Source organism: Platichthys flesus, chromosome 11 (assembly GCF_949316205.1).
Source record: "Platichthys flesus chromosome 11, fPlaFle2.1, whole genome shotgun sequence".
Taxonomy (NCBI): Eukaryota; Metazoa; Chordata; class Actinopteri; order Pleuronectiformes; family Pleuronectidae; genus Platichthys; species Platichthys flesus.
In genome coordinates this window covers 14,407,464-14,434,729 of record NC_084955.1, presented here as the reverse complement: position 1 = coordinate 14,434,729, position 27,266 = coordinate 14,407,464, and the positions used below count along the sequence as shown (strand labels likewise).

Here is a 27,266-nt window from a genome sequence, read left to right as displayed (position 1 = left end):
CTGACTATCTACTGCTTTACAGGCCGATCAATACAATGTCGGCCTGGTTGTACTGCTCACTATCAGGTGTCAATATTAGGTTTTCTTTTTTTATGTATAGTTTCAATTCAGGGCAAGCCTGAAAAGGAGATTTTTGTTATACTAGTTATCACTATTAATTACCATTAAGACAGTAGTGGAATTTATGACAACCCGACTCTTAGGATTCAGTTTGTCGTTATTGTAACTCATGTTGAAGAAATGTGATGATTTGGCAAAAACTATAAACTTCCTGGCCGAGGGAATAATTCATGGATCTTAATGGATATAATTTGGCCTATTTGACTGAGTATGACATTGTGCATGGCTTGACTGAATTTCAAAGTGCCTTGGCAAATGTATGAACTCCAATGAGTCACTGGCTTGTTTGTATTAGTTAATTTAATATTTCCTGTATTTGGGGACACAATTAATTAATAGGAATCAATTGATTAATGGATTTCCATAAAGATAATCAAAACATTTTGATAATTGTCAAAAAATACTGAAAGATTATGTGGTGTACAGCTAATTCCCACGGAAGAATATAGATCTCTTGAGCCTCTTTAAATATTAAAGTTATTCTTCTCATTTCTCAAAGTAAACTGAATATTTAGCAAATAATTCACTGTTATGAACAATCTTCATTAGTAATTTAACAGATTATATAACCGATTAATTATAATAAACAAACTGGGAGATAGACAATATAAAATAAGCAGTAGTATTTGTTATTACTATGCGTAAAGGTCGCTTTTTGACGCTACACGCCGTCGCTCCTTGATTGGTTGGGAAGTAGGAAGTGAAAGAAAGGGGGCGGACTCAGAGGTTGTGATTGAGTTGGTGTTTCTGTGAGTTCTGGGAAAGTTGCAGCCACAGATCCAGCTTGTGAGGAGTCATGGAGAACGTGACAGGAGCTCAGCTGGTGGCGGAGTCTCTGAAAGCTCAGGTAAGAGAACCCATTAAACATCGCAGAAGAAACAACCCACACGTGACGAATCATCTGTTGTGAAAAGTGTGTCAAAGTTCACGTGCCGCGCTGTCGAGTATAATAAACCATGAGATACAGACGAGTTCTTGTTAGAACCACACATCCTCCTCATGAAAGTGTTCTATCTGAGTCAGACGATGTTCTGTGTCCCTGCAGAAGGTGGAGTTCATGTTCGGGATCGTCGGGGTTCCGATCATCGAAGTGGCCATGGCGGCTCAGGCTGCAGGCATCAGATATGTGGGGATGCGCAACGAACAAGCGGTAAAAACACGTGTCATTATCTTACGCTGCTGTTCACCTGCAGCTACTAACTGGTTACTAAAGCCTGAAACATGCTTCTGCGACTGCGTCTGCGTCTTTTCACGCCGCTGTGGCGCAAGACTCGTTTTCATTCATGCTTCCCCAACCGTTGCGCGTCTTACAAAGCAATTCCGCGCCAGAACACTAGGCGGAGTAATGCTTTTTGTCGAGACGACCTTAGAGACGCCTTCTTTCTTCTTCGTCGATTGTTTATTTACATAGCCACTGCGGCTCCTCGTAGCCTTTTTCTGGCGGACAAATCCGCCAGTCAGTGACAGGTTATACAAGTGATCATACTATCGGATATCTTCTGCCAAGTGCTCTTCTATTTGGTCCATATTCGTTCTTCTAAATCTTCCGTGATTTCTGCCGGTATTATGGGGCATGAAACCGGAAATGCAGCTCCAGAAGGGATGTAGCGCAGACCAATCACAGCCTTGCGGGCTGAGTGAGCTTGCGGAGCTTTGCCGTAAATTTTAGAAAAGGGGGTCGACACCCGTCAGCACGTAAGGAGGGATACATAAGCACGTAAGGGACCCGGAAGGGCTCTTGCGCTTACGGGCCCGTGAAAACGCCTGAAACATGCTTCTGCGACTGCGTCTGCGTCTTTTCACGCCGCTGTGGCGCAAGACTCGTTTTCATTCATGCTTCCCCAACCGTTGCGCGTCTTACAAAGCAATTCCGCGCCAGAACACTAGGCGGAGTAATGCTTTTTGTCGAGACGACCTTAGAGACGCCTTCTTTCTTCTTCGTCGATTGTTTATTTACATAGCCACTGCGGCTCCTCGTAGCCTTTTACTGGCGGACAAATCCGCCAGTCAGTGACAGGTTATACAAGTGATCATACTATCGGATATCTTCTGCCAAGTGCTCTTCTATATGGTCCATATTCGTTCTTCTAAATCTTCCGTGATTTCTGCCGGTATTATGGGGCATGAAACCGGAAATGCAGCTCCAGAAGGGATGTAGAGCAGACCAATCACAGCCTTGTGGGCTGAGTGAGCTTGCGGAGCTTTGCCGTAAATTTTAGAAAAGGGGGTCGACACCCGTCAGCACGTAAGGAGGGATACATAAGCACGTAAGGGACCCGGAAGGGCTCTTGCGCTTACGGGCCCGTGAAAACATGTTTCAGGTTTCAGGCTTTAGTCACATGTCTGTCTGTCCGTCCCACCACAGGCGTGCTACGCTGCCTCCGCCATTGGCTACCTGACGGGCAGGTGAGGGTCAGAGCAGCAGGACGATCAGAGCAGAGATCTGTGTGTCTGTGTTTATCTGACACGTTGTTGTTCTGTCGCTTTCTGTTCCCAGACCTGGGGCCTGCTTGGTGGTGTCTGGACCTGGACTCATCCATGCACTGGGTGGAATGGCCAATGCCAACGTGAACTGCTGGTGTGGCTCCATAAACAGTCACGTCAATCATAATAACCATTAATATCCCATAAGCATGTCTTTCAAGGTCAAAGACTGAGTGAAGGCTTTAGGTTTTAAACTCTTCTATGGGCAGAGTATGAGAAACACACAAACAAAGTGGTTACACAATGCATAAGCATTATATCGATAGAAATTGGTGTTTTGTTGTATATATTTTTATCAGGGTATCTCAGTTACCCAGCCCCAACATAAAAATCGCATGTTTATTTATGTATATTAAACATTGCGTCTGTGTGCTCTGGATAAAAAGACTAGATAAGATAACTTCACTGACCCCATGTCTCCTGCTGTGCACAGGCCTGTGGTTGTCATTGGAGGCTCCTCAGACAGAGGCCAGGAGACAGCAGGAGCCTTTCAGGAGTTCCCTCAGGTAGAACACAGCTTCATGTGGATTTGAGCCTGTTGACTCTTCATCGAGTTGACGCCGGTTTTGTCATTGGTCATTAGGTGGAGGCCTGTCGCCTCTATAGCAAGTTCTCTGCCAGACCCAGCACTCTGGAAGCCATCCCCTCAGTGATAGAGAAGGTAACGTCTCAAACGGATGTTACACCATCTTGATTCAATACATCTCAGTTATGTAGTCCACATAAGGAGACATTTTGTGTATTTCCATTGTTCTTCTGTAGGCAGTCCGCACGAGCATGTACGGGCGTCCAGGGGCTTGTTACGTGGACATTGCGGGGGATATGGTCAATGCTCAAGTGGAAAGGAGCAAAGTCAGGTATGTTTCATAAATACATTTTAAACATTTCATCCTTGTGATGAGTGTGAAGACACTGAGAGAGCTGTGTTCCTCCTGCAGAGTGGTGTCCTGTTGCCCTCCTCCCCCGGTGAGTTTGGCTGACCACGGTGCGATCGCTGAGGCCGTTTCTGTCCTGAAAGCAGCTAAAAGACCCTTAGTCATCATCGGCAAAGGTAACATCTAAACAAGGCGTTTTCTTACTGCTATAAGCTATAATCACAATCTAGACTCCACCACTGGTATCAGAGTACCATTAAATAAGTCTTGATATGATTGGAGTATTGTTGTGCCAAACAGGAGCAGCTTACGGTCGAGCAGAACTTGCTCTGAAGGAGTTTGTGGAGACGAGCAGGTTGCCGTTCCTGCCCACCCCCATGGGGAAGGGAGTGCTGCCCGATGATCACCCCAACTGTGTGGCTGCTGCCCGCTCAAGGTGAGACGCCCTTTCACTACCAGAATGTGCAGGATTCTGTATTTTCCATTATTTAGGCTGATACTTTTGTTCAAAGTAACTAATAATAATTATGTCCGACTGTCCATCTGTAATGATTTCCTTTCTGGAGCAGAACATTTTGGAGTTTTTCCACAAAACTGAACAATTATGTTGCTCAAGATGTCAAGTGGGGCTTTTTGATATTTATGGTTTGCTGAGGATAGGCCATCTCCAAATGCAGTGAATACACAAATATATAAATCTACAATACTTTACTAATTACATTGAGTGTATTTACTGCATGTGGAGATGGCCTATCACCAGCAAACCATAAATATCAAAAAGTAACTCAATGTATAAGATATTTTATACTTATAACTGTGAGTACAATACAACATATACATCCTTGTTTACACGGTCTTCACTCGATCATTTCCTCCTGTTTCATCCACAAAGAGCTCTCCTCCAGGCGGATGTTGTTCTCCTGCTCGGAGCCAGACTCAACTGGATGCTCCATTTTGGTCTTCCACCCAGATTTGACCCCAACGTCAAAGTCATCCAGGTCTGTAAACACCTCCCCAGAGAAAGCGAATGGTGTTGACTCAGGATTTGTGCAAATACTGTGAATATCGTCATGATCTCCTTCGTTGTTTCTCTGCAGGAGAAAAAGTCGTTAGATAATAGTATAACATTGTGGTGCTGTGTCTTCAGGTTGACCTGTGTGCGGAGGAGATGGGGAACAACGTGAGTCCGGCTGTTGCTCTCCTGGGAGACGTCAACGCTATCGTCACTCAGGTACATTCCCTACAACCAGGCTGTCACTCAAACATCTGACTATCCTCAACTAAGACACAGACATGTTTGAAAGATGTTTATAAGAAAACAGAAAGGTCTTTGATTCATGTTTTTCTCCCCTCAGCTCCTGACGTGTGTCCGTAGTGATGTTTGGAAGTATCCCTCCGACACAGAGTGGTGGGGCACTCTGAAGGAGAAAATTGCTGCTAATGCAAAAATCTCCAAGGTGGGTTTAGAGCTGATGACATCGATGTAGCAGGATTATGAACCTCATGTTTTCTTTTGAGATGTAGTTTATTGTATTGTTATTATTTATATGCGGTTTGAAAATATGTTTGCCCTCTCTCTCTGTCTAGGCTCTTGCTCTGACATCCACATTACCCATGAACTACTACACAGTGTTTCACCACGTCTCCCAGCTGCTGCCGCACGACTGCGTCATTGTCAGCGAGGGTGCGAACACCATGGACATAGGACGCACCATGTTGAACAACTACCTCCCTCGACACAGGTAACAGGGTCAGACACAGGGAAGCTCTGGAGCAACAAATGATTGAGTGTCTCTTTAACGACCAAATTGGCACATTTCAACTAAAGCCCAAGTGATTAAAACCTGCTGATGTAATCCTCTCACAGGCCAAATCTGCCAAAATGACTCTTATTTGACAGAACAAGCAATACAGAAGAGCTGCATTTATGTTAACATTTTACATGTAAATATAATTGGTTGTATTTACAGTTTTTTGTAGTCATGTTTATAGTGAAACTGTAAAATATCAAGCCCCAATGACATTTCTTATATATTGTTATCAGAATTTGTTTAGCCCCTAATCACCGTCGACCCCCGAAAATCCTCATTGGTCAGGTTCTGACTCCTTCTAACTCCTGTGGTTGACTCGTCCTGATGCTGTGCAGGTTGGACGCAGGCACATTCGGGACGATGGGGGTGGGCCTTGGTTTCGCGATAGCCGCAGCTGCTTTGGAGCGGAGCGAGGGCAAAGGCAAAAGGGTCGTGTGTGTGGAAGGAGACAGTGCCTTTGGATTTTCCGGCATGGAGGTTGAAACCATGTGCAGGTAGGTTTGTGTCCTTCCTTTCTTTGCTGTATATTTGGATTAACTTCCTATCAAAGCTCGATTTCACAACTTAATTCCACCATCTTTTTGTTTTTTAATAGGTACAACCTACCTGTGGTCATTATTGTGGTAAACAATAATGGAATATACAGCGGCGTGGATCCGGAGACGTGGAAAGAAATGGCAAAAATGGGAGATCTGACTTCTATGTGAGCCAAGTGATCATAATAGAGTACATTTCCTACAGGTGTTCTCCTGTGATGTACTGAAATCCCATGTGGTGTGGTGTACTTGTCAGAGCCCCTCCTGTGACCCTCCTGCCCGAGGCGCGCTACGATGAGATCATGACGGCGTTTGGAGGTCGAGGCTTCCTGGTGAGGACGGTGGAGGAGCTGCGCGCCGCCTTGGAGCTGAGCTTGAGTGACTGGGAGAGGCCGAGTCTCCTCAACGTGCTGATCGACCCCTCCTCTGACAGGAAGCAGCAGGTAACCGTCCCCTCAAGGGAATGGGTTCAGTGTTCAGTCTCGAGGTCGAAAATCAAGGAATCATCAGGAGTTTTGTTGTGAAGCAAAATTTAGATTTTTCAATGTAAATAGCATGGATCCTGTAGAATTGTCACTCCCCCTGGTGGTTGAGGATGTAATTGATGCTGAATGCCACTCTCACCTGCTAATAACTCTGTTTTAACGTCCTCATTCTCTTTAAACCAAAATGACTTAATAACTTCACAATTCCACCATCCCCTCTACACCACCCCCCTCCCCTATAAGAGAGAGAGAGCTGCATGTGCAGATGGAGAATCGGTGTGTGCACGTGAGCATCCTACATTTAGTGCTGTTAAACTAAATCGTGAGATCCTTATTTTATTTTAAAATGCTATTGAAAAGAACAGGAGGATAGCGCTCGTTGCTTTTCAAATGCTATTGAAAAGAACAGGAGGATAGCGCTCCTTGCTTTTCAAATGCTATTGAAAAGAACAGGAGGATAGCGCTCCTTGCTTCGCTCTCCTTCATGTATGAGTGGTCGGACTCCACCCATGAAGTTTTTACTGTCTTTGAAAAGGCAGGGTTAACATCAGCAGTCATCTGTAGACTTCTCATCACAATTGGCAAAATATGAATATGAGATATAACTTAAACTGACTATTTAATGGTTAGTCCTCTTTCTAGTTGGCCCAATGTACATTGTGTAGGAGTTGATATGGTAATCATTTCATTTAATTTAATTTGGAACACAGCCTGCTGCACAATATTGAAAGATTTATTTATAATTTTGATACACATAATAAAATAAAAACAGTACATTTAGATGGGAGAGAAGGACGATCGCTGGATAAAAATAATTGATTATTTCGAACTCATTCATTTAAGAAATTAAATGAATGATGGTACACAAATCAGCAAACGCCTTCAGGAAGAGACGTGTGGTGACTTGAGTGACAAAGACAGTCGCAGCGGTAACAGTGAGTGTACTTGTTTACTTGTCTCTTGCCGTGTCCTCGCAGGCCTACGTGACTGACATGTCTTACTGAGCCGTAATCCAGACCCTCCAGGTGGTCCGCAGAACTGTTGTACTCCGCTCACAATCCCACACTTGCGTGACCTTTCTATTTCGGGGTCCCCATAATTAGAAAGCGCGGCCCTCTGTGTTTATGTTGAATGTATCCACGCAACCCCTTCGCCGACATGTTTGAAGGTTGTATTCGGGACTGTAGCCATGGTGCTGAACTCCGTGGCCGTGCTCTTTGAGGCCGTCGGAAAAAGACTTTTGAGTTTAGCTGCCATCATTGTCTCTCTCCTGAATGTCTGGATTAGAGCTGAGTCTTTGATAACGGGCGAAGACAAACTATTCTCTGTTCCCTGCACAGCCACATTTCTGAGTGTGAAGGTCAAATGGGCTTCAGCATCCATGAAGGACACAAAAGGCCCTTTAAATAAAATGTCCTGATCGTGTCTGGAGGTCTAATGTCTGTGTTGTCTGTACTTGCAGGATTTTCCATGGCTCACACGCTCAAACTTATAGACTTGAAGAGAGATCTCCCTCCTCCTCCTTCATCCAGAGCTTCAGAACAGCAGTGATCATTTCCAGAGACAAAGTTGGAAAATATATGGCTGTTCTTGTTTTTTGTAATTGTTTCCATGAAATGACTATTTAATATTCTAACACAGTTGTGTTAAATTTTACTAAATAATTCCAGAATAAAAAATGTACACAATACACAATGGACTTATTTATTTATAGCAAAATATGTTATTTTTCCCCCGCCTACATTCAGCTGCAACGAGTATTCACTCTGATGATAATTTCTCGATTTGTTTTTTTTCCAATACAATTTTTTTTTTTTTTACTTTTCAAAACTTCCTAAAGCCCAATTTGAAAAATTAAATAGTTTGTGTTATCTGACAAAATGTCTATAACCCAAAATATTTAGTTTTTTCAAGGTTATAAAGGAAAATCATTACATCTGAGACCTTAAAATCACAGTGTGTTTGGCAATAAATCAATTTTTTAAATAGTTGTTAGTTGATGCAATTTATGCGGATACACTTATTGATTAATCAATAATTCTCTTCTCTATGCTCTCACATTGGCTTATTGATTCATCCAAAAGGATCGAGGGCAAACATTGCAAATTCTGGGAAAATATAATTTTATGGTCCATTTGATTCTGAGGTCCTTTTCCTGCAGGGACATTGCTTATTAGCCTACTTTTTATATCAGTGCAGTGGAATCTGATCTCAATCATTGAATACATGTTTGTGTCTGAGTTTATTTCAACTATTAATCAAGTTGAAGGACTTTCTCATTCTTTCAGTCTTTTGCGAACCTAAAGTATAGAGTTTCTCCATTTTTGCTTGTGCGGTGTAATTAAAAACAGAGACTGATATTTGACTGATATGATTAAAACAGAAGTGCTTGTCCAGAATTCACATCCCCCAAGAGTGTCCTTGGAAAATGCAGACACTCCCACTTACTAACTGTCCTTCACTAAATTGATTCCATGATGCACAGTGGGATGCACTGACTGAGCACTGCATGAAATAAATGCTTAAGTGCATCTGTGTGTGTGTGTCTGTCTGCATAGATTTGTGCAAGTTGTCCCAAACATCTACATTAAAAATCACCTTTTATACCTCAATAGAACCCCCCCCCCCCCCCCCCCTCCCCCACCACCACCACCACCCCCAATGCAAACAACAAAGGCCCCCCCCGCGGTTGTACAGCTCAGATGTTGGCACACGAAGCAGCTGGCGGGCAGTCTCCTGTAATTTTAGCGCACCCTGATGCCGAGGAAGGATTTAATGGGCATTGGTCAGCGCACCTTCTCGTGAGGGCGTAGAGGAGCCCGGGCGGAGGGAAGGAGAGAGGGAGGGCAGCAGAGGGGAGCGAGGAGCGAGGGAGAGCGGAAGGCAGCGTGCGCGTGAGGGCTGCTGCTGTGGTCTCACAAGTCAAAGTCTGGCAACTGGACCTGGAGCAGCATGACTCCCCTAACACTGGGATTGTACCTTCCGCTGTGGTTCTGCTGTGGCCTGACCCAGTCCTCCTTCCTGGAGGGCATTGTTTCATTCCCAGCAGGTAAGAGAATTGTTTGTGTTTGTGTTTGTTTGTGTTTGTGTACTGTACACACAGTTCCGTGCATGCACAGGTGACCAGGTGGTGGAGCTGTGAACGCATGGACCCTACACGTCTTATCTCTGGGACTAGGTTTGAGCTCTTTACGTTTGAGGGATACACTTGTTTTTATTTCTTCTTGTCATGCATGAGCTCGCTTGGAAATGCCTCTATAAATAGCAAGAGCAGCCCCGGCCCTTCAGCGAGAGCCCCCTTCATATCCGTGTCCAGCTTTAGGAACTCCGCTGACGGGCTGTCATGATAGTTTGCACCTGTCCGCCTGTCCCTGCTGCTGCCCCTGCATGTCCTAACCTCCAAAATGTGTCCCGGTGCTTCTCCTGCATGTGGGGGATATGTGTCCGTGCACAGTGGTCACCCGTGCACGTCCATGCGTACAGGGGAGGGGGGGGGGGGGGGGGGGTTCAGGATTCCCGCTCGGGTTGTACCGTTTCACGTGTTGCGTCGGTGCAACTTCTGACTGCATGCACCACCTTGCACAGCTCTCAGGTCCCAGGAGCAGCAGCAGAAGAGATTCAGCCCATGCTGTTTGCTGAGTCCACCTCCACCCCCACTCTTCCCTCCACCCCCTTCACATTGGCGCCGACACGCTCATGTGAGTCCAAAAGTCATGTGACTTGCTATTGTGGAATATCTGACTGTTGATATGTCCTTGGGTGAAATCCAGATCGACCCACTGATGTAGGGCTTCCATCAGAAAGCTCAGCAGGTGGGACATGTTTGCAGGAAGCGAATGGGTTAATAATGACGATGAGGATGTGATTCTAATATTTAGCTTTTTAGGTAAACCTCCCATCGTCCAAGAGTTATTCTACTGACTTGCCTCTGTCCACTTAGCATGTTGTCAAAGCTTTAAAAGAAATTTTTATTTATATTTTCTATTTCACAGAAGGAAGGCATGCCAAACAATGGCCCTCAGAATGAGCCGAGCAACCAGGGCAAAGGTTCTGCCTGCCTCCGAGGTCTCCCAGGGCCTGCTGGTCCTCCAGGGCCCCAGGTAGGACCCAGACTCTTCCCGATCCTCGTGATCTGAGAATCAAATATGTGCTGTCAAACAATACCAATAGACAGTTCAAATACACCTCACACAAAAACACAAACACACAAACCAAGGACTTCACCTGCACCTTCATCAGTTTGGCGAATCCCGACTGTCTCTCTTTCACGTTTGGGGTCCGCCTATAGATTAAAGGTGTCAAGACTCAGCACTGCAGCAAAGTATTGCCCCTCATCTCCCCTCCAGCTTGAGAGTCCCTGTCAGGGAATGGGGGGATTTCTCTGGCCCAGGAAAAACAGCAGCCCATTAACGCTCTACATTTAGCCGAGACACAAATAGCCTTTTTCCACAGCCTGCCAGTGCGCCACGCATCATTCTCAGAAACTGTCCGAAGTGCCGTCTGCCTGGAAAGGCATACTGTGTCGCGTAAATTCCAGGGATTACCACCACAAGCATGTGTCCGTGTGTTTGTGTACTCTAGTGATGAGAGATACGGACATTTTGGTTCAATAGACCTCGTCCGCTGTTAGCCCAGCGTTTCATTAGTGAAGAGCCGATTTGCCAGATGATTGGTAAAGCTTTTGCCGTGTTCACTGCTCTCAGGCTGCTCCAGCGTTTCAGTATATCAAGAGAGACCCACAAGGCACTTTTTAAATCAATAGTGGCCACTCAGCCTTAAGTTAATTGAAACTGCAGCCCTGGGCCTGCAGAAGCAGTCAGGCCTTTGTGGTGGGACATTGTGGACAATAAAACTAATGTAGATGGCTATCTCTGGGATTTATGGGTAAATGCTGTGTATTTATTTAATTTATGCTCATTAGGGTCCCGCCGGATTACCTGGGATAGAAGGACCTAAGGGAGAAAGGGTAAGTAGGTTTACTTCCCCTTGTTCCTGTTGCATGTTGTAAAAATTTCACAAGCTATTCATTATATTCTGATCTGAAGTGGAGCTGCTGCGCATGTCTGAAAGATGCTTGCTGGAAATGTATTAAATGGCCAATGTCCTTGTCCCCTCCTCTACATCCTGTTGTCAGGGAGAAATTGGAAGACCTGGGCAAAAGGTGAGAGTCCCCATTAATCACTTCATATTCTCCGCTAAGTGGATTTACTGAAAAATGAGAGAGTGCCTCCGCCTGCTCGCCTGCTCGCTGTAAATGGGGACGCTGCCTGAGCCTGGTTACAAGTACAACTCTGACAGGAGACAGAACAGACACGTTGACAGGATCCCAGGGACTCGGGGCTGCTGAGATGGGCTGTTTTGAGAGCAGAGGGAGTTGACACGCTGTCGGCCTCCTCTCACGGGGGGGGGGGGGGGGGGGGGGGGGGGCAACGACAACACACATCGCCTCCCAATCGACCCCTCAAAGACATCCAGCCTTGCGCCTCCCTGTCAGACAGCCCTATCTGTCTCAGCGACAGGATGAGCCCACGCAGCTTTATTGAAACAGAGTTTGATCACCGCAGGCGGGGGGGGAGCAGCGGCCTGCTCGATGATCGCTCGCTGTGGTCGGGCGGTCGAGGTGGCCCAGTGGGAGAGCTTCACCGTCTGGTGGCCTGACAGAGCGGCTTTGCGGCACTGCGGCGCAATTTGGCTTAGTGCTTTAGCCAGGTCATAAATCATTTTATTCTCCTGTTCTCCTGACTCCTGTTCTATATACAGCCCATCATTTAATTAAACAGAGCAATGTGACAGGGCTTGTTAAGTCATTTCCCCCCTGCATGTGCAGCGCTGTCCGATAAATACTACAGCAAGCAGGCTGTCAGTTTACACAGTGAAAGTTGCACTTAGATTTCTTCTTACCTCTGAGGCAGACAGGTGTAAGTGGCTGTGATTTCGTTAACAACTTGTTCAGCTGTGGCAGCAGTAGTTTTATTCGTCTCTTGTAAGGAATGTCTCCGTCAAATCAGATGCTAAAGTCGATTTGTCTTGTGTTAGGGTCGGACAGGTACTCAAGGACTCCCTGGGAAGCAGGGTTCAGCTGGATGGCCAGGACCAAGTGGGCCCAAAGTGAGTAAGTCAGACCTCCTAACATAGATGACACAGTATATGACCTATATACGAGTCATGTATGACCAGGTCAGTAAATGACTTCAGACCACTAAGTGACAATACCTACACTACACAGAAGGATGGTGGTTCGATTCCCAGCATTCTGAAGTTTCCTTGTGCAAGCTACTGAACCCAACACAAACCCAATACAACAAATTCCTTACTACACCGTAAATCCCTTTTTATGTGGGCGATAAGACTAGCAAATCGATAAATACAGTCCCTTTACATAGTATTGTAAATATTATACACACAATACTCTACATAACGTCCTTATAGATGCTTGGTTGAAATAGTCCCAGTCTTCACTCATTACGTCGTCTTTGGGTTTGGGTAATATTTTGACATGACTCTTTGATAAATGATGCCAATCCACTTTTGTCTTATTCCTTGTGTTGTCCTCTGTGACAGGGTGAGAAAGGTGACTCAGGGCTGATGGGATTGCCTGGAGCCAGAGGACCAATCGGGCCAAGGGTAAGATCTACATACAACCTAACATGAAGACACACATGATGATGATCTCCTTCTTCTTTCTTTCACACTGGATATCTTCTATATTATACCTTATATGTATGTTTGATCTTTCCTCTAGGGTTTAGCAGGGTATAAAGGAGAGAAGGTGTGTGACCATGTCATTAAATATCATTCTCACAGAATTTTATGGAACATGTTTCCTTTTTAATTGAATCTATAAATATTTTATAACACTGTATTCTGCTCCATCAGGGCTCTCGAGGGGATCGTGGTACGGGTGGAGTGAAAGGTGACAAGGTGGGCAGAGTTTATCATTAGAGTCCATCTACATACTGTGTGTGCATATACAATATCTACAATGCTATTATCATTTACTTCTCTGTATCCACAGGGTGGAATGGGTTTCCCAGGAATGCTTGGACAGAAAGTGAGTGACACTTAGAAAAGTTCATTATTTTTTACCTTGAACTTCTAGAAATTCATACATTTGACCGAACTGGTTGTTGAGATGGGATGTGGTTTGTCACACAGGGTGAACTGGGTCCAAAAGGAGAACCTGGAACCTCAGGAAACAGAGGACCCACTGGTCGACCAGGGAAAAGAGGCAAGCAGGTGAAGTGCTTGTGGGCATGTGACATTATGGTTGCACTTTTTTATTGAAGGAACACAGTATATTGAGTTATAATGTATCTGTGCCTCCATTCTAGAAAGTGAACAGAGCTACTGAGAGAGACACCGAGCAAATGTCCAATTATTTGGGACTGCATTTGACATTTTGATCTCTGAAATATTCTGTGAAGAAACGTTTTAAATCTGACCGGCTTGTGTTTCAGGGAGGGAAAGGAGACACAGGCAGCGTTGGTCCTATGGGACCTGCAGGCCCACATGGACCTCAGGGCCACCCTGGCCCTCCTGGTTCTCCTGCCACAGGTGAGCTCCTTCTGGAGGAAGTTGGTTTGTGGGTGGCTCAGCACCTTCTCTGTTCTTTGAGAGCCTGTGAAGAGCTGTGCGAAGACAAAAAACACCCGTATCAGCAAAAGGAAGCAGACTCTAGACCAGTGTGCGAGGTAACGCCAGTAGTCTTATTTAGCACCGGAGAAACATAATCTCCTGAGGTGAAACCGGACGCTCCCGTCATGACATCATGCAGCTAAAACGGATCCGCAGATGACGAGCCGCCCCACGGTTCTACATCTACAATGTCACCACATAATTAAAGTGACATTTGTTATCTTCATCAGGTTTCTGCTTGAATTCAGTGGATTGTGTTTGCCTCTTGATAGATGAATCAAAGATATTTCACACGCTGCTTCATGACACCAGCTCGGTATCCATGTACTCTCCCCACTTTGCCTACAGCTCACTGAGCCGGCAGCAGTCTGTCAACTGGCAGTAAACATGTGGTCTCTTTTTTGTTTGTTGTCAATGATGATTTTTCTCTCCGCGAGTGTTTAGGTGTGTACATGGTTGCAACAAAGGGAGCACGGGGTCTGCCCGGGCCTCCTGGGAAGTGTAGCTGCGGCTCCATCAGCGGGATTGATGATTCTTCTACCAAAGGAAACTATCCCAAAGTGCCAGCGGTGAGAATGAATGGTCTTGAATGTAAAAAGCCATGTGAAGTATATTGTCAGGTTAATTAAAGGTTCTACACAAATCTAATATTCCTCTCGTCGATGTTATTTTCTCGTAAATCTTTAGAAACGTTTGGGTTATTTCTTTTCATTTTGTGTTTTTCAAATTTTATTTCAATTTCTTGACTTGACAGTAATTCTTTCTCTCTTCACCTTTTATTCAGATCTTCGTCGTAAGCAACGAGGAAGAACTGGAGCGCCTTCAGGTCGATAATGCTCTCGCATTCCGCAAAGATCAGAGATCTCTCTATTTCAAAGACGTTGATGGCTGGCTGCCCATCCAGGTAGCACAGCAAGCAGCTGAGCTTGGCTTTCTTCTTTGTTGCTGTATGTGCACCCTCAGTTTTCTCATGACTAACCAGGTTTTTTAACCTCTGTAAAATACTTTTCCATTCCAGCTGACACCGTTCCAATCCATGGAGAACGCACCTGATGATGAAGGTTACTGTGGAGACGGGGTAGTGCAGATTTCCAGCGGGGAGGAGTGCGACGACAGAAATCGAGTCGTCACTGACGGCTGCGTCAGTAAGTCATGCGTCCATGATAAGTTCTTGGTTGTACTTTGCTGTGCACATACAATGTGACCCCTCCACCTCTGTCGTCTCCCCTTACCACAGAATGTAAACACGCCTACTGTGGAGACGGGTATCGCTATGAGGGGGCCGAGGAGTGTGATGGAAAAGACTTCGGATACCAGACATGTAACTCATATCTTCCAGGGTGAGCACAGTGTACAACTGTATGCTACAATAAAAAGGCCAAGTGTTTTGTTGACATGTCAAACTGAGCACAGGGCGTCTCTCCTCTGGATTTCAGGTCGTATGGTCAGCTCAAGTGCACACCACATTGTGTCATTGACTCCACAAATTGCAAGTACTTCACTTGAGGAGGAAGCTGGACGGCGCAGCGGGATCCTCGGTGTGATGTTTCCTTCACACACACACAACAGGAAATATTTACACGCAAAACAAAAAAAAGAACAAGTATCGCTCCAAGCAAGAGACTCTGAAGACAGAGGAAGCCAACGATTCTACGACAAAAGAAAAACAAACATATACGTATATACATGTTTAACTCCTCTGTACTGCTGCTGAGATGCCACGTAGCTCCCTGGAGTTATAGAGCCGGTCAGGGGAGGAGGAAGCCTTCACTTACACATCTGAACCGCACAGGACGACTGCAATCTGCCGTAACAGGCAGGATTTAAGACTGGCCTCCTCCTCACCACGCCTGATTGAACCGGACTCGGCCTCTGGATGGGACAGTTGTGCGACAGCCATGCAGAGACCTAACTAAGTGCCAGGTGGAGATGTTGCAGATGAGCAGTAACGGGGCCTGAGTCGTGTTACTCTTGACCCAGTTGCTGTTGAGAAAGAGAGGCAGTAGAACATCCAGGGCCACGGCCCCAGGTTTTCTACTGCAGCGTGAGTGACGGTGCACAGCATTTGCGGCTGTCACTATCCAAGCATGTAACCTATCAGTTTGTTCTTAATTACCACATCAAGGTTCAATCTGTGTACTGTCAGTATCACATCACCCATTTCAGTCATCAAGGTAAAAGCAGGCATATGCTAAGATCAATACTTTTAGTTAGACATGGAGATCCATGTGATTAAAGTGCATGAAGTACGTACTTGTAATATTTCAGACTGTTACACCAGGAGGCTGCACATTACAACCTTGTGATGCTACTGTACTTTACACAGACACGGTTTCATAAATTCAAAAGTAACCTCTCAGGAACCAACAGGTAATGTAGCTCCACATGGCACCGCTCACAGGCGTCCTCCTCCACTCTCTTTGTAAATCCAAAAAGGCAGTGACTGTACGCCGAGGCACACGGGTCGATCGACAAGCGCTCCGACCGATAGGCAGCGCGCGGGCCGGAGGATACAATCAAGCTCCTTCCCCCGTGCTGCGACGAGAAGCGAAATATATTGTATGTGAAGGCTTGAAACTGTTATGTTCTTAATAATCACTCACTGCACAGGGAAGGCTGGAATAGTCTGTAGCTGCTACAAGGGGGGAGGAACTTCAATTCCCCTCTCTTCTATGGTCATTACTGTATTTACTCTATTACCTCTTTATCCAGTCTTTCTGTCTTATGGTATATGCATCAACAGAGAAGCTCGATGGTAAACTTAACCATGGAGATTATGTAGTCTTGCTGTGTGCTGGGCACCAATAGTGAAAAATGACTTTGCCGATATAAGCTGACATTGTTCCATGAGCTACTGTCTCAGTCACAGTGCCAAGGGAGAGCTCTTGTTTCTCAGCCATACTCTGATGTAGTCCGGTGTTACAAAGTGAATCCGCTGTAAAAACAAAAGTAAAAGATTAAGACTGTTACTGTTATTGTGTCTGCATGCTTGTGATGCCATTCTAATCATCGCCACTCATTGTTCTGTCAATCGCCCTTATTCATCAGCATAGCAGGTGTCTTAAGAAGTGTCAGTTGTGCTCCAGCCAGAGTGTAGTGTCAGTACTGTATGTGTGAGGCACCTCTATATGATAGTTATGCACAAAGTACTGTTTGGACATTGTGTTGAATGTTGTGCCTGTGGCCCGTGCTGCTGTATCTGTGTATATGCACAGCACTGTTGAAACATAACATGCATGTGGTAAAGTACTGTATAAGGCTTTATGAAATATATTATTCCTGGTGACTGGGTTAGTGATCAAGTTCATTTTTGTTTCATTATTGTGATATGATTTATACAGTAGCTGTTTAAAAAGAAGTGAAAATAAAAAGGGGTCATTTAAGTCCTTTGCTCATTGTCACACGTGCATCTTGAATTGTTGTTCATCAGGCTGTGCAAACACAACAGAGATGGAGGGGCAGTCGATGTTCCCTCACAGGAAAAAAACAAACTGATGTTTATCAAGTGCAAAGAAAAAGGATGTTGTCAGCGGCTCCTTGCAAAGTGCTGCGATAGACTAAATGCTAAACAGACCACAGTGAAGTCAGGAGGTTTCTCAGCTTTCTGTTCTGCCCTGATGAAACCCCTCAGAGCCTGAGTCTGGAGAGGAGCTGAGACGGGTCTGAGGACGGGCAGCCAGCCAGTGGTGCAGCAGAGATGTTTGAGGCTGGCTGCAGCCGTGTAACCCTATTAGCATGCTGCATTTATTTCCCAAATCACATCAAGACAATTTGTCTGCTGAGACATCTGAGTAAAAGCTTACCTCTGTGTATTTATCCCATGGTGTGCATTCCCTTAATGAATCACTTCTTATAATCCGGTAATATAACATTCATTATTGTGAAATAGGCCATTATCCGCAATGAGCTAATTCAATTTTTGGTTCTCAAGGTTTATTTTTTTTCTTAAACTTTACTGAAGTAGAATTTTGAATACATGAGTACTTTCATGTTGTGGTGCTGCTACAGGACATTTTCAGGAAAATTCTGACTGTAGTTTAAAGCTCAGGAAGAAGACAGTAATTGGACCTTGAGTTAAGACTGGATGAAAAATATAGATACCTAAATACAATATTAGAGAATTGTGAAAATGAAAAATGAAATAATGAACAAATGAATTGATTTTCTCTTCCAGTTTACTATTATAACAGTAGTGGAGATGTTGTCTTCACCAGCTTGAGCAGAGGATTCAGCCGAGGCATTCTCATCTGTTTATGTCTTGGCCTTGTCCTTGCTGGGGTCCATGTTTGCCTGCTCTGCTGTGGTGACAGGAGGTGGGGCCACACACACTGACAGAATGCTGGGCACCAGACAAAGACCCTCATTCCCCAGGACCACCGCAGGCTCAGCCGGGGCAGTCACAGGAGCTGGTGGAGGCAATGCCTCGGCAGTCTGGTCATGTGATGGGCGCCATGAGTGGGGGTCCGTCAGGAGAGGTTACATTCTTTGCAATAAGCTTTCCCCTCCTTTAAGACCCTGTTCACAAAGTTTAAAGTTGTGGGGATCAAGCTCTATTTTCAGCTCTCGCAGGCGTTTCGATAATGAAGTGAAATCAAACACTTTTTCCAACTCTGGGGTTATTTTAGTGCAGGTTGGCAGGTGTCGCTTTATGTGGCACATGGGCTGTTGACAAAGGAGGGCACAGGGACAGGAAGCAGTCAGAGCCCTAGCTCTTGACCTATAGGCAGGAATTATCAGCATGCAGGGTGTTGTGGTCTAGGCAGAGGACACACTACTGCTGCACATGCTAAACACTAAATGTACACACACAGCAGAGGAGATCTGAGGCTCAACGCCAACGCAGATTAACTCTGTGTTGCTTACTCTTGGTTCACAAGTACAAGGTTGAGTGGTTGATAAATGGAAATATAGTTATTCTACCAGTGTATGAGACGATATAAGACATAATTTTGACTGCAACAGGACAAACACTAAGACAATGTAACCATTTATTAAGTAAAAATTCAAATAGCATCTTATATACATTCATAGAAAAACAAAACAAATGTAATATTAAAATTACAATAGCATATTTTCAGCATTAACTTTGGATCTCATCTGCAAAGAAAATTGGCCCATTGCACATCTGCAAAGTAAACCTGCTGCAAATGACTTATTAGTTCAACAATAGTGTCATTGTATGCATTCCTGAAAATCAAACAAACAAACAAAGGTTAAGTAAAATACTATGTGGTATGTCTCAGTAAAAAAGCCCTGGGAGGATGTTCCTACTTTGTTCCAAGAGCTCAGTAAATCTACTGCCATGCTTTAACCCAGCCCCCCCCCCCCTTTTAATTTGTTTTAGTTTTGATGTGACATCATAAAGTATTATTTACAGCTGGTGACGACACTGAAGTGCAGGTAGAGCTGTGTGTGTGTGGATGAGAAGGTGGAAATATTAAGAGCAAACCTCTAGATGGTTATTGTTCATTATTGATAAAGAAATTCAGAAGCTATATATTCTAACGCTCACAATCTATCCCCTTTCGATTATTATTACAAATTTACTTGGTTACCTCAAGACCATGGCCTATATTCAGTTTCCATTGGCACGTAGGTTCTTTAATAAATAAAACCATGCAATCAATAAACATGCCTCCTGGATACATTCACAGAAAAGCCAGACTGAAACCATCTCCATGACTTCAATGTGAACTTATAACTTAACACACAATAAATAGACGCTGTGGAAATGCATAGGTTTGTGCAGAGGATGTCCACATAAATACTCAGCAGTTATCAGTACTTCAACAGATGCCACTGTATCATTTCATCTGTGTGTTTGTGTGTGTGTGTTTGTGTTGTGGAACTGTAGGCAGCAGAGGCTAAAGCCATTCAGATGACAGCTCCTTATTGGTCCCATGGAAAGTCTCTGAAGCAAATGGAATTATACGTTACTAAATATGAGGATTTGAGTTAAAATAGTGGGAAAGAAACTACATAAACATTGATTATAATCTCCACTTAACATCAACGGTCAGTGCAGGGAAAGTTCACAATACACTAAAAGTTAGCCTAGTATGTGAGTTCATCACATACATAAGGCAAATATGGGCATTGTAACAATCTGACATTGTTTCTGTCAGAATGGAGCTTCATGATTGTAGCGAGTGTCACCTTGTTTCATGATGGTTAAGAATTTCTTTTCATTTTCATCTGTTCAGTACCAAATACATTGTGGTCATGTACCTTAAAACATGGTACAGTACAAAATCAGCCACGAAACATCGACAAAATGTGCACCAGAAACAAATGTCACCATGAATAATTATGGTTGGAGTCTGCATAACGTGGCCATACGTCCCTTCAATGGTCTTTTGAACAAGACCTGGAATCTACATTTTGTCAAGCCCAATGCTTTTTCCCTTGTGGACTCCTACAAACATTAATACCATCGTCAACTCTAGCCGCTCTGCTGTCGTAGAGCTCAAGAACCACCGGAGACGCCTCACACTGACACACAGGACATGCTCACATTATTTTGTACACAAGATACACTTGGCACCTTCCTTCGGCAGTTAAAACACTACTCTGCCCCTCTGTTCTGTCAGGATCTGTCCTGCTGTGCTTCACACAACCTCGTCAGACTCCAGGTTGTATTCTTCATACAGGGCATCCAGGAGGCCCAGCTGCTTCTGCATGGCCGGCAGGTACACACCCAGGTCCCTGTCCATGCCAGTGGTGAAGCCGCTCTTCAGCTCGTCGCCCTCTCTTGACACTAAGGCAGCGGTGAAACTTGGATAACTCGGGGCAGCTCTCAGGGCCAACTAGGAAAGAAATAAAAACCATTAGGCTGTAGTTCAACTCTGAACAAAAAGGAGATGAAAAAAAGAAACCGTGAAAACAATGGTGCAAGTAAGGAAAACCTACAGCAAACACCCCCCGCACAACCCATCCATGGTGCTGTCGGAGGGTCTTTCCATACGCGTTATCTGGGGGAAAGCAGAGCAAGACAATGAGACTCAACAGGGAACAAGCATTCGATTTCACGTGTTTGTGTCCGACTGGGCTCACTTAGCGCTCCGTGGATGTCTCGTTCTCCTGCATTGACCTCCGACAGGAACTCTTTGAGGAACTTCAGGCCTCGTCGGAGCCACAGCAGAGCCTCGGTGGCCGAGTTCCGCACCTGGGACACGTTCGTCTGGATTTCCTGCAGCACGATGGACTGTAGTGTAGGGAAGCTCTCAGGGTCCGACATCCACTTCTGGTTTATTTTCTACAGGGCGACGAGACAGGGTTATAAAGTGACACAAATAGAATACCACGTGTTTCTTATTCAGATTTTGATAATGTAAATGTATACATATATAAATATGATTTATTCCATGCAAATTGACTTAGAAAGAGTTATGTCATCCTTTTAAAGAGCTTACAGGGTTCTGATGCAGTTTGTCATGCACATTATCTAGAGCAACTTTCACAAGGTTGACCTTATAATTATTCATTTTATTAATCTTATCAAAACTGTGAACTTACCTTGATATTTCCAACAAAATCCATTTTAACTGGTGCAAAGACTGTGGACCCCAGTTTGTCTGAGAAGAGAGAGTCTATGATCATTTCTTTGTTTTGCTTTCAGTCCTGTTTTGAAAGAACGTGTGATGATGCGAGTCAGAGATGAAAACCTAGAGTTTCTCAGGTTATTTAAGCAACAGTAAAAAAAAAAAAAAAAGCAGCCAAACCCAGTGCAGAAGGGAAAGGAGAGAATGGTCTTTTACAGAGGATTTTAAGTCACAGGTATGAGAAGTTGAAGACCTAAGATCCTTAGTAAATCCATTGATAAGCTCAATATTCCATATCGAGGTAAGCAAGGCTTATCCAAGAGACATGGCCGGTCTCTGGATCCATGTCAGGATTTGATGGGAGAGATAATGTCGATGTAGGGCTGTGAATACACTCCGGAGGTGAAAGGGTTGCATTTTTTAAGAAGAGTGTAAACATAACTTTACAGTCATTAACAGAGGTTTACAATGTTTTATAGAGAGGACTGTTGTTGTTAATAAGACACCTTGCTCAAACCATTCAACCTTTTGATAAAGTACTTCACATCTCAGCTCACTCTCTGAGGTTGGTTAATATGAAACAGGCGATCATTACCCAAGCCATATTGAGTTTGTGAAAAGTGAAAGATAAGTCTTGATGATCTCAACCCTTCTGCTCCCAACTCTCCTCGAAAATATTGAGCCATGTCCAAAAGGTTGATAGGAGGTCTATCTGAGCTCCTATCAACCTTTTCCTGACAGTTATTACTAATATTAGCAAAACACAGGCATTCAAAGCCTGCACTTCTTTATTTGGTACTGCTACTGTGAGTGACCACATTTACCTAGAAAGACAAACAGCCACCAGCGACACATATGAGCAAATGAACATTGTAAACCTTGTCATGCAATACATTGTCAAATTATAATATTTAAATAAAAACCACTGATAGACATTCAGGTGCAGAAGAAATGAGGAGGGCATGAGAGAAAATTAAAATAAAGTCACCGCCGCATCGATGTGAATGACATGCAGCGACGACAGGACAAGAAGAAGTTGTGGGGTTTTCTTAGTAAGTGCAAAAATAAGCACATGTAAAAGAGCATCATGAGAAAGAGAAGCGCAGCAGAATGAGATGGAGGAGAGACTGAAAGTGACGGGCCTACCTAATACAGGCACTATTGCATAGCATGAGTCCAAAAACTCTTGTGTAGGGATACCATTGTCGTCGTCCAGTCTTATATCACTAAATCTAAAAAAACAAAAGTAGAACAGATTCAAACAGGAGAAAACATTAGAGGTAAATAAGCAATTTCAATTTTTATTTGATCAAGTCAAACAGAAAGAGAAAAGGGTACAAACGTCAAAACCAAGCCAGAGAAATGATTCACACAGTGTCATGCAATCCTAGGCCTGACGATACCTGAGACTACTCGGCTACCTTGTCTACAACTTCACAGAGTTGTTTCTCTTTGTTGTTACCATCGAAAAACTGTCTCATTAACTTGAATAACCAACTTCAAAGTGCATATACTGTAGTTAGTAGTTGAACACTGGATGAATGTGACAATGATTTCCATCACTATATGCAATGTTTGCCTCAGAACTTAATATGACAGAAAGGACAGATCACACTGAGCAGCTGTTCAGTAACACTCTTCCAAGTCTTAAAGAAAAAAGAAAGCCAAATATGTCGGAATTGAAATACAGCGTGAAATGTTAACAAAAGATTTTACAAACCCAAATATCAGATGAGGGCCTCTCTGTGTCATGTGATCAAGAGAGAACACACTAATATAAAACACTTATCGTCACATCTTGACCTTCCATTATTAATTCATTCTGTCAAACACAGGAATACAATCAATATATATACACCAGGTGTGCAGTGCCTCAATGACAAACTACAGATAGCTTAATTGGTTTATCCTAATACTGTAAAAGTGAAATATCACAGACAGTTATACAGTAACTAGTGTGTCTCAGAGGATGTGACCTTGCTGAGTAGCATGTTCATACCTGTGACTCATTGTGCTGAAGAAAGTTTCCACCTGCTCTGTGTCTTCAGGCTCTTGTGCATCTCCGGAAGGCTCGTCCTCCTTTAGAGGCTCCTCTTGCTCGACGGCTTCATGTTGCTGCTGCTGCTCTTGGACGGCGGTTGCTTCCGTGTTGTTGTTGTCGTACTCTTGACTTTGGTCCACTTTGTGGTTCTGCTCCCCTTCCGTCTCCTGTTGATCATCGGCTTCGTGTTCCTCGTCTCCCTCCGGGGGCTCCTCGTAGTGTTCGATCTCAGAGGTATTCTGGATGGTGTGTGCAGTAGGATCGACTTGCTCCTCGTGAACTGAGCTGTTGTTGCTTTCATCAATATCTGTGCAATGCAGCAAAGCAACAAACACGTAATATTGTACGTTAGCAGAAGGGGTGGAAAACCAAGACTCATATATAGTATGGTAACAGGGAAATATCACAAGTTTAGAGGCCGGTTTTCATCAGACTGAGGGTGGCAGTGATGAGAGTTTGCGAACGATGAAGTTATTTTCATTAGCTCTTAAATAAACACAAAGGTAGATGTTCCTTTTATGATTGTGCTAAAATTCTGTTGCCCACCTTGCCACACCACTCGTTGACACATTAACATTGAAAACACAAAATTTTTGTCACTGAGAAAGTCAAGCGGGAGCAGAGACGTCTTCCCCCTCATTAATTTCATTAATATGGCAACATCTTGTGCTATGGTTTGTCTAAGAGAACGGCTCTGGGAAAAGAGCGGAGCCATAAGATCCGGATTCTTTCATAGAGCTGAAATCCCATCACTAGGGTGTTGCAAGTTGTGAAAACAGCACTTAGGTTACTTAAACAATCATTCTCTTTAACCACTGACAGGCTACACTGAACAACCCTAACATTCATCATCTTTAAAAGTGTTGTAGTGAAATTGTGTGACAAACGCCGAGAGCAGATCCATACTAAAGTACAGAGCATAGATTTTGCATCACTGAGCCCTATGGGCTGAGAGGTTCAAGCATGATACCTACCAAACATCAGTCAGGGTGTGGCAACATGCTACTGGTATCAGTTGTGGTAACACCCTGCATTGATTTTTTATATTTACTGTGAGTATAGGTATTACAGACAACCCCAAAATAATACATTTGAAAACTCAGGTCTTATTTTCCCATCACCCTCAGTGGAGGGGAAGCCTTTGTTACTGCTCAGGGAAATGCAATAAAGCACCTTGGCATCCATCACTGTCTGCTCACTAAGAGGCAATAATCTATCCACATCAACTCTGATGTAATACACACAGCAACCACGCTCCGTTTGTGCTGGGTTTTACTCTCTTAATGGAATGCAGTGGTTTCCAGTCGAGGAAACTCCACAGCGAGTTCAGCGAGTGACTTACCTGATGAGGGAAGATGATGTTCTGGTCGACCTGGTTCATCTGGTCCCTCTGCTACAGAGTCAAGGCTCTGGTTGTCATGTGCAATTGCTTCTCCTGAGGTTTCACCCAAATCTATCCATCTGGAATTCATTTGAGAGCACTTCGTTATTTTTGTCTAATATCTAATCAGCAATTGTACCAAGTGCCACAGAAATGCAAGACGTATTATCTCATCATCATCCTGGCAAAATCTGAAAGTGTATTTAATGCACGTTAATAGAAAAATAACCTACTTTTCTCCATGGTTCTGATTTAAATGGTTGATAGGTTTAATCTGTTGAGTAAAAAAAAAAACACAAGGGAGTTACACACACAAATCTTTTGAGAACAATCCATGACTTGTTACATTACATTGTTATTGACTGGTCACAATGGTAATAAAACTGTACCTTCTGGGGTTTGATGGCTGCTACTGGAGGAGATCCTGGGGGACTCTGTAATGGCGCATCTGAACTAAAAGTGTGATTTGCTATCTGCATGCATTCCTCTAGAGTCTTAAGGAAAGTGGTGCATGTAGACTTTACCATGTTTCCAGTGTCTATGCCCGTCTGAAAAATAAAAACACAACAATATACACATTAACCAAAACTGTCCTGAGAGGTGAGTATATTGTTTGGTAATAACAACCCAACAAAATATTATGAGATCTATGAAACAAAAGGTCGAAACTGACTTCTCTGGTAAATAAGTAAACATAAGCACACAGCAGGTGGATGTGTTGCTAGTGACAAATGGGAGCAAAGCCACAAAACAACTACAGCTTCTCTTATTTCACTGAACCATCACCGTACCTCCTCCAAGTCTCCGAGCTCATCATTGTCCTTGATCTTTTTTACTTGTTGGAGAAGGAGGTCACAGTACAATCTGAGTTCTGACATCTTAGTTTTCAATGCCTCCGAGTTCTCCTGAAGCTCTGAAACAGTAAAGGGCGTTTACAATACATTTACATAACAGCGCAAGTAATTATTCCAGCGCGACCAGTAGTGTGTCAGATCTGGGTGTGGAGGCATTCTAAATACCCTTTTCTCTCTTTGTTCGGTTGTCTGTAAGGCAGGCTTTGGAGGTTCCCAACGCCACCAGCCATTTCTGCCTCTCTGCTGCGTTGATGGCTCTGAGGTAAAAGTACTGCTCTCCCGGTATGGTCAGGTCCACTCGGGTGGAGTCAGAGGAATGGACTGTAACACAGCAGCAAACAGGGAGACATGCTTGTTCAATCATCATCAATAAAATTATATTTGTATAGCCCATATTCACAACTCACAATTTGTCTCACATGGCTTTATCAAGGTGTGACATCCTCTGTCCTTAACCCTCAACAAGAGTAAGGAAAAACTACAACAACATCACAAACTTTAAACAGGGGAAAAGCCCTACATCCAAAGAGGTAGTAAAAGTTATTTTAAAACACACCAGACACTGACAGACAGGAAATAAGTCATACTGACCTTGGATCTCACAGACTGAGATTTTGATGCTGCCCTTACATCCTTTCCATGCATCCTCCTGGGAGTCATAGTAGGACAAAGTTCCTCCATCGAGCACAAACCAGCGAGGCTGCCAACCTGCAACAAAGATGCATCTCACATTCAAAATCAATACTGTTTAATAACACGTGTATAAAGTTTTCAACCCGGGACGTCTCCTCGCCACAGCAGAACTATTTCACCTTCCTAAACTTGGACAGAGTTCGCTGTGACGCTGCGTTAGCAACTAATCAGTTAAGTCAGATTACAATGACAGATGGTGGAACCTGCGAAGTGAGCTAACTCTCCCTGTTCGTAAACAATGCTAACTTCTCCGTCGTTTAGCAGCCAACAACCCCTGCGAGGTAAACAAGGTAAAAACAGTTCATTCATAAGCTGTCGGAGGCTGCTCGCTAACACCAGCGGCTCCCAGTGCTCCCACACTCAAGTCCAGTCGGCTAGGACGTTGTCATGCTAGCTAGCTGCGTTGAAACCAGCTCTACCAGCACAAAGCCAACTCACCACTTATATAATTGGTCCACTTGTAAAGCATCCCCTCCATTGTTCAATGTCTGGTTCTCGCCGTTCATTACTTGTTTATCGTAACGAGAAACGACGCGCAGCTGATTGCACCGACTCCATCGGGGGCCCTGTGGGCTTTTTTTTTTGCGGAGTGACCACCTCGGCTTTACATTGCAGCTACGCAGAGAATGAGGCGTAAACTCTTTCATGAATGCGGCTTACGTCCCTTCCTACCGGTATACGTCATAGGGATTTTAGTGTTGGGGGCGGGGATGTGAGCGTCTGACGCACGCACAAGCCAATCAAAGAAGAGGATGCAGATATAGGGCGGGGATATGGAGTGATTTCATCCAATCGTGGAGGAGGGAGGGG

General features: G+C 44.2%; 3 protein-coding genes across 4 annotated transcripts; 2 read left to right on the top strand and 1 right to left on the bottom strand.

Annotated features, from left to right (window-relative positions):
* The first annotated feature begins 821 nt into the window (after positions 1-821).
* hacl1 (2-hydroxyacyl-CoA lyase 1) lies at positions 822-8,006 on the top strand. Its single transcript, XM_062399554.1, has 17 exons — positions 822-967; positions 1,166-1,270; positions 2,486-2,526; positions 2,618-2,698; positions 3,038-3,110; positions 3,188-3,265; positions 3,367-3,461; positions 3,543-3,655; positions 3,780-3,915; positions 4,372-4,477; positions 4,627-4,710; positions 4,835-4,936; positions 5,067-5,221; positions 5,626-5,784; positions 5,886-5,993; positions 6,083-6,269; positions 7,774-8,006. The coding sequence occupies exons 1-17, from the start codon at positions 917-919 to the stop codon at positions 7,804-7,806; spliced, it is 1,707 nt and encodes a 568-aa protein (XP_062255538.1). The 5' UTR covers positions 822-916; the 3' UTR covers positions 7,807-8,006.
* A 1,075-nt stretch (positions 8,007-9,081) lies between these two features.
* On the top strand, positions 9,082-17,329 carry colq (collagen-like tail subunit (single strand of homotrimer) of asymmetric acetylcholinesterase). 2 transcript variants are annotated; one of them, XM_062399824.1, is made up of 17 exons: positions 9,082-9,360; positions 9,897-10,009; positions 10,304-10,411; positions 11,233-11,277; positions 11,446-11,472; positions 12,348-12,419; positions 12,873-12,935; positions 13,054-13,080; positions 13,188-13,232; positions 13,327-13,362; positions 13,467-13,547; positions 13,769-13,865; positions 14,391-14,515; positions 14,731-14,850; positions 14,965-15,091; positions 15,184-15,286; positions 15,383-17,329. In XM_062399824.1, exons 1-17 carry the CDS (start codon positions 9,264-9,266, stop codon positions 15,450-15,452), a joined length of 1,356 nt encoding a protein of 451 aa, XP_062255808.1. In that variant the 5' UTR covers positions 9,082-9,263; the 3' UTR covers positions 15,453-17,329. The 2 variants fall into 2 exon arrangements, with proteins under 2 accessions (XP_062255808.1, XP_062255809.1); XM_062399825.1 differs by lacking the exon at positions 9,897-10,009 and having other exon boundaries at positions 9,269-9,360.
* Positions 17,330-18,920: 1,591 nt separating this feature from the next.
* On the bottom strand, positions 18,921-27,056 carry plekha8 (pleckstrin homology domain containing, family A (phosphoinositide binding specific) member 8). The gene is made up of 13 exons (XM_062399468.1): positions 26,895-27,056; positions 26,355-26,471; positions 25,929-26,084; positions 25,701-25,822; positions 25,299-25,457; positions 25,143-25,183; positions 24,871-24,989; positions 23,487-23,835; positions 22,634-22,719; positions 21,462-21,520; positions 21,000-21,201; positions 20,856-20,917; positions 18,921-20,752 (listed from the first exon to the last, which is right to left on the bottom strand). The coding sequence occupies exons 1-13, from the start codon at positions 26,932-26,934 to the stop codon at positions 20,555-20,557; spliced, it is 1,710 nt and encodes a 569-aa protein (XP_062255452.1). The 5' UTR covers positions 26,935-27,056; the 3' UTR covers positions 18,921-20,554.
* Between the last annotated feature and the right edge of the window lie 210 nt (positions 27,057-27,266).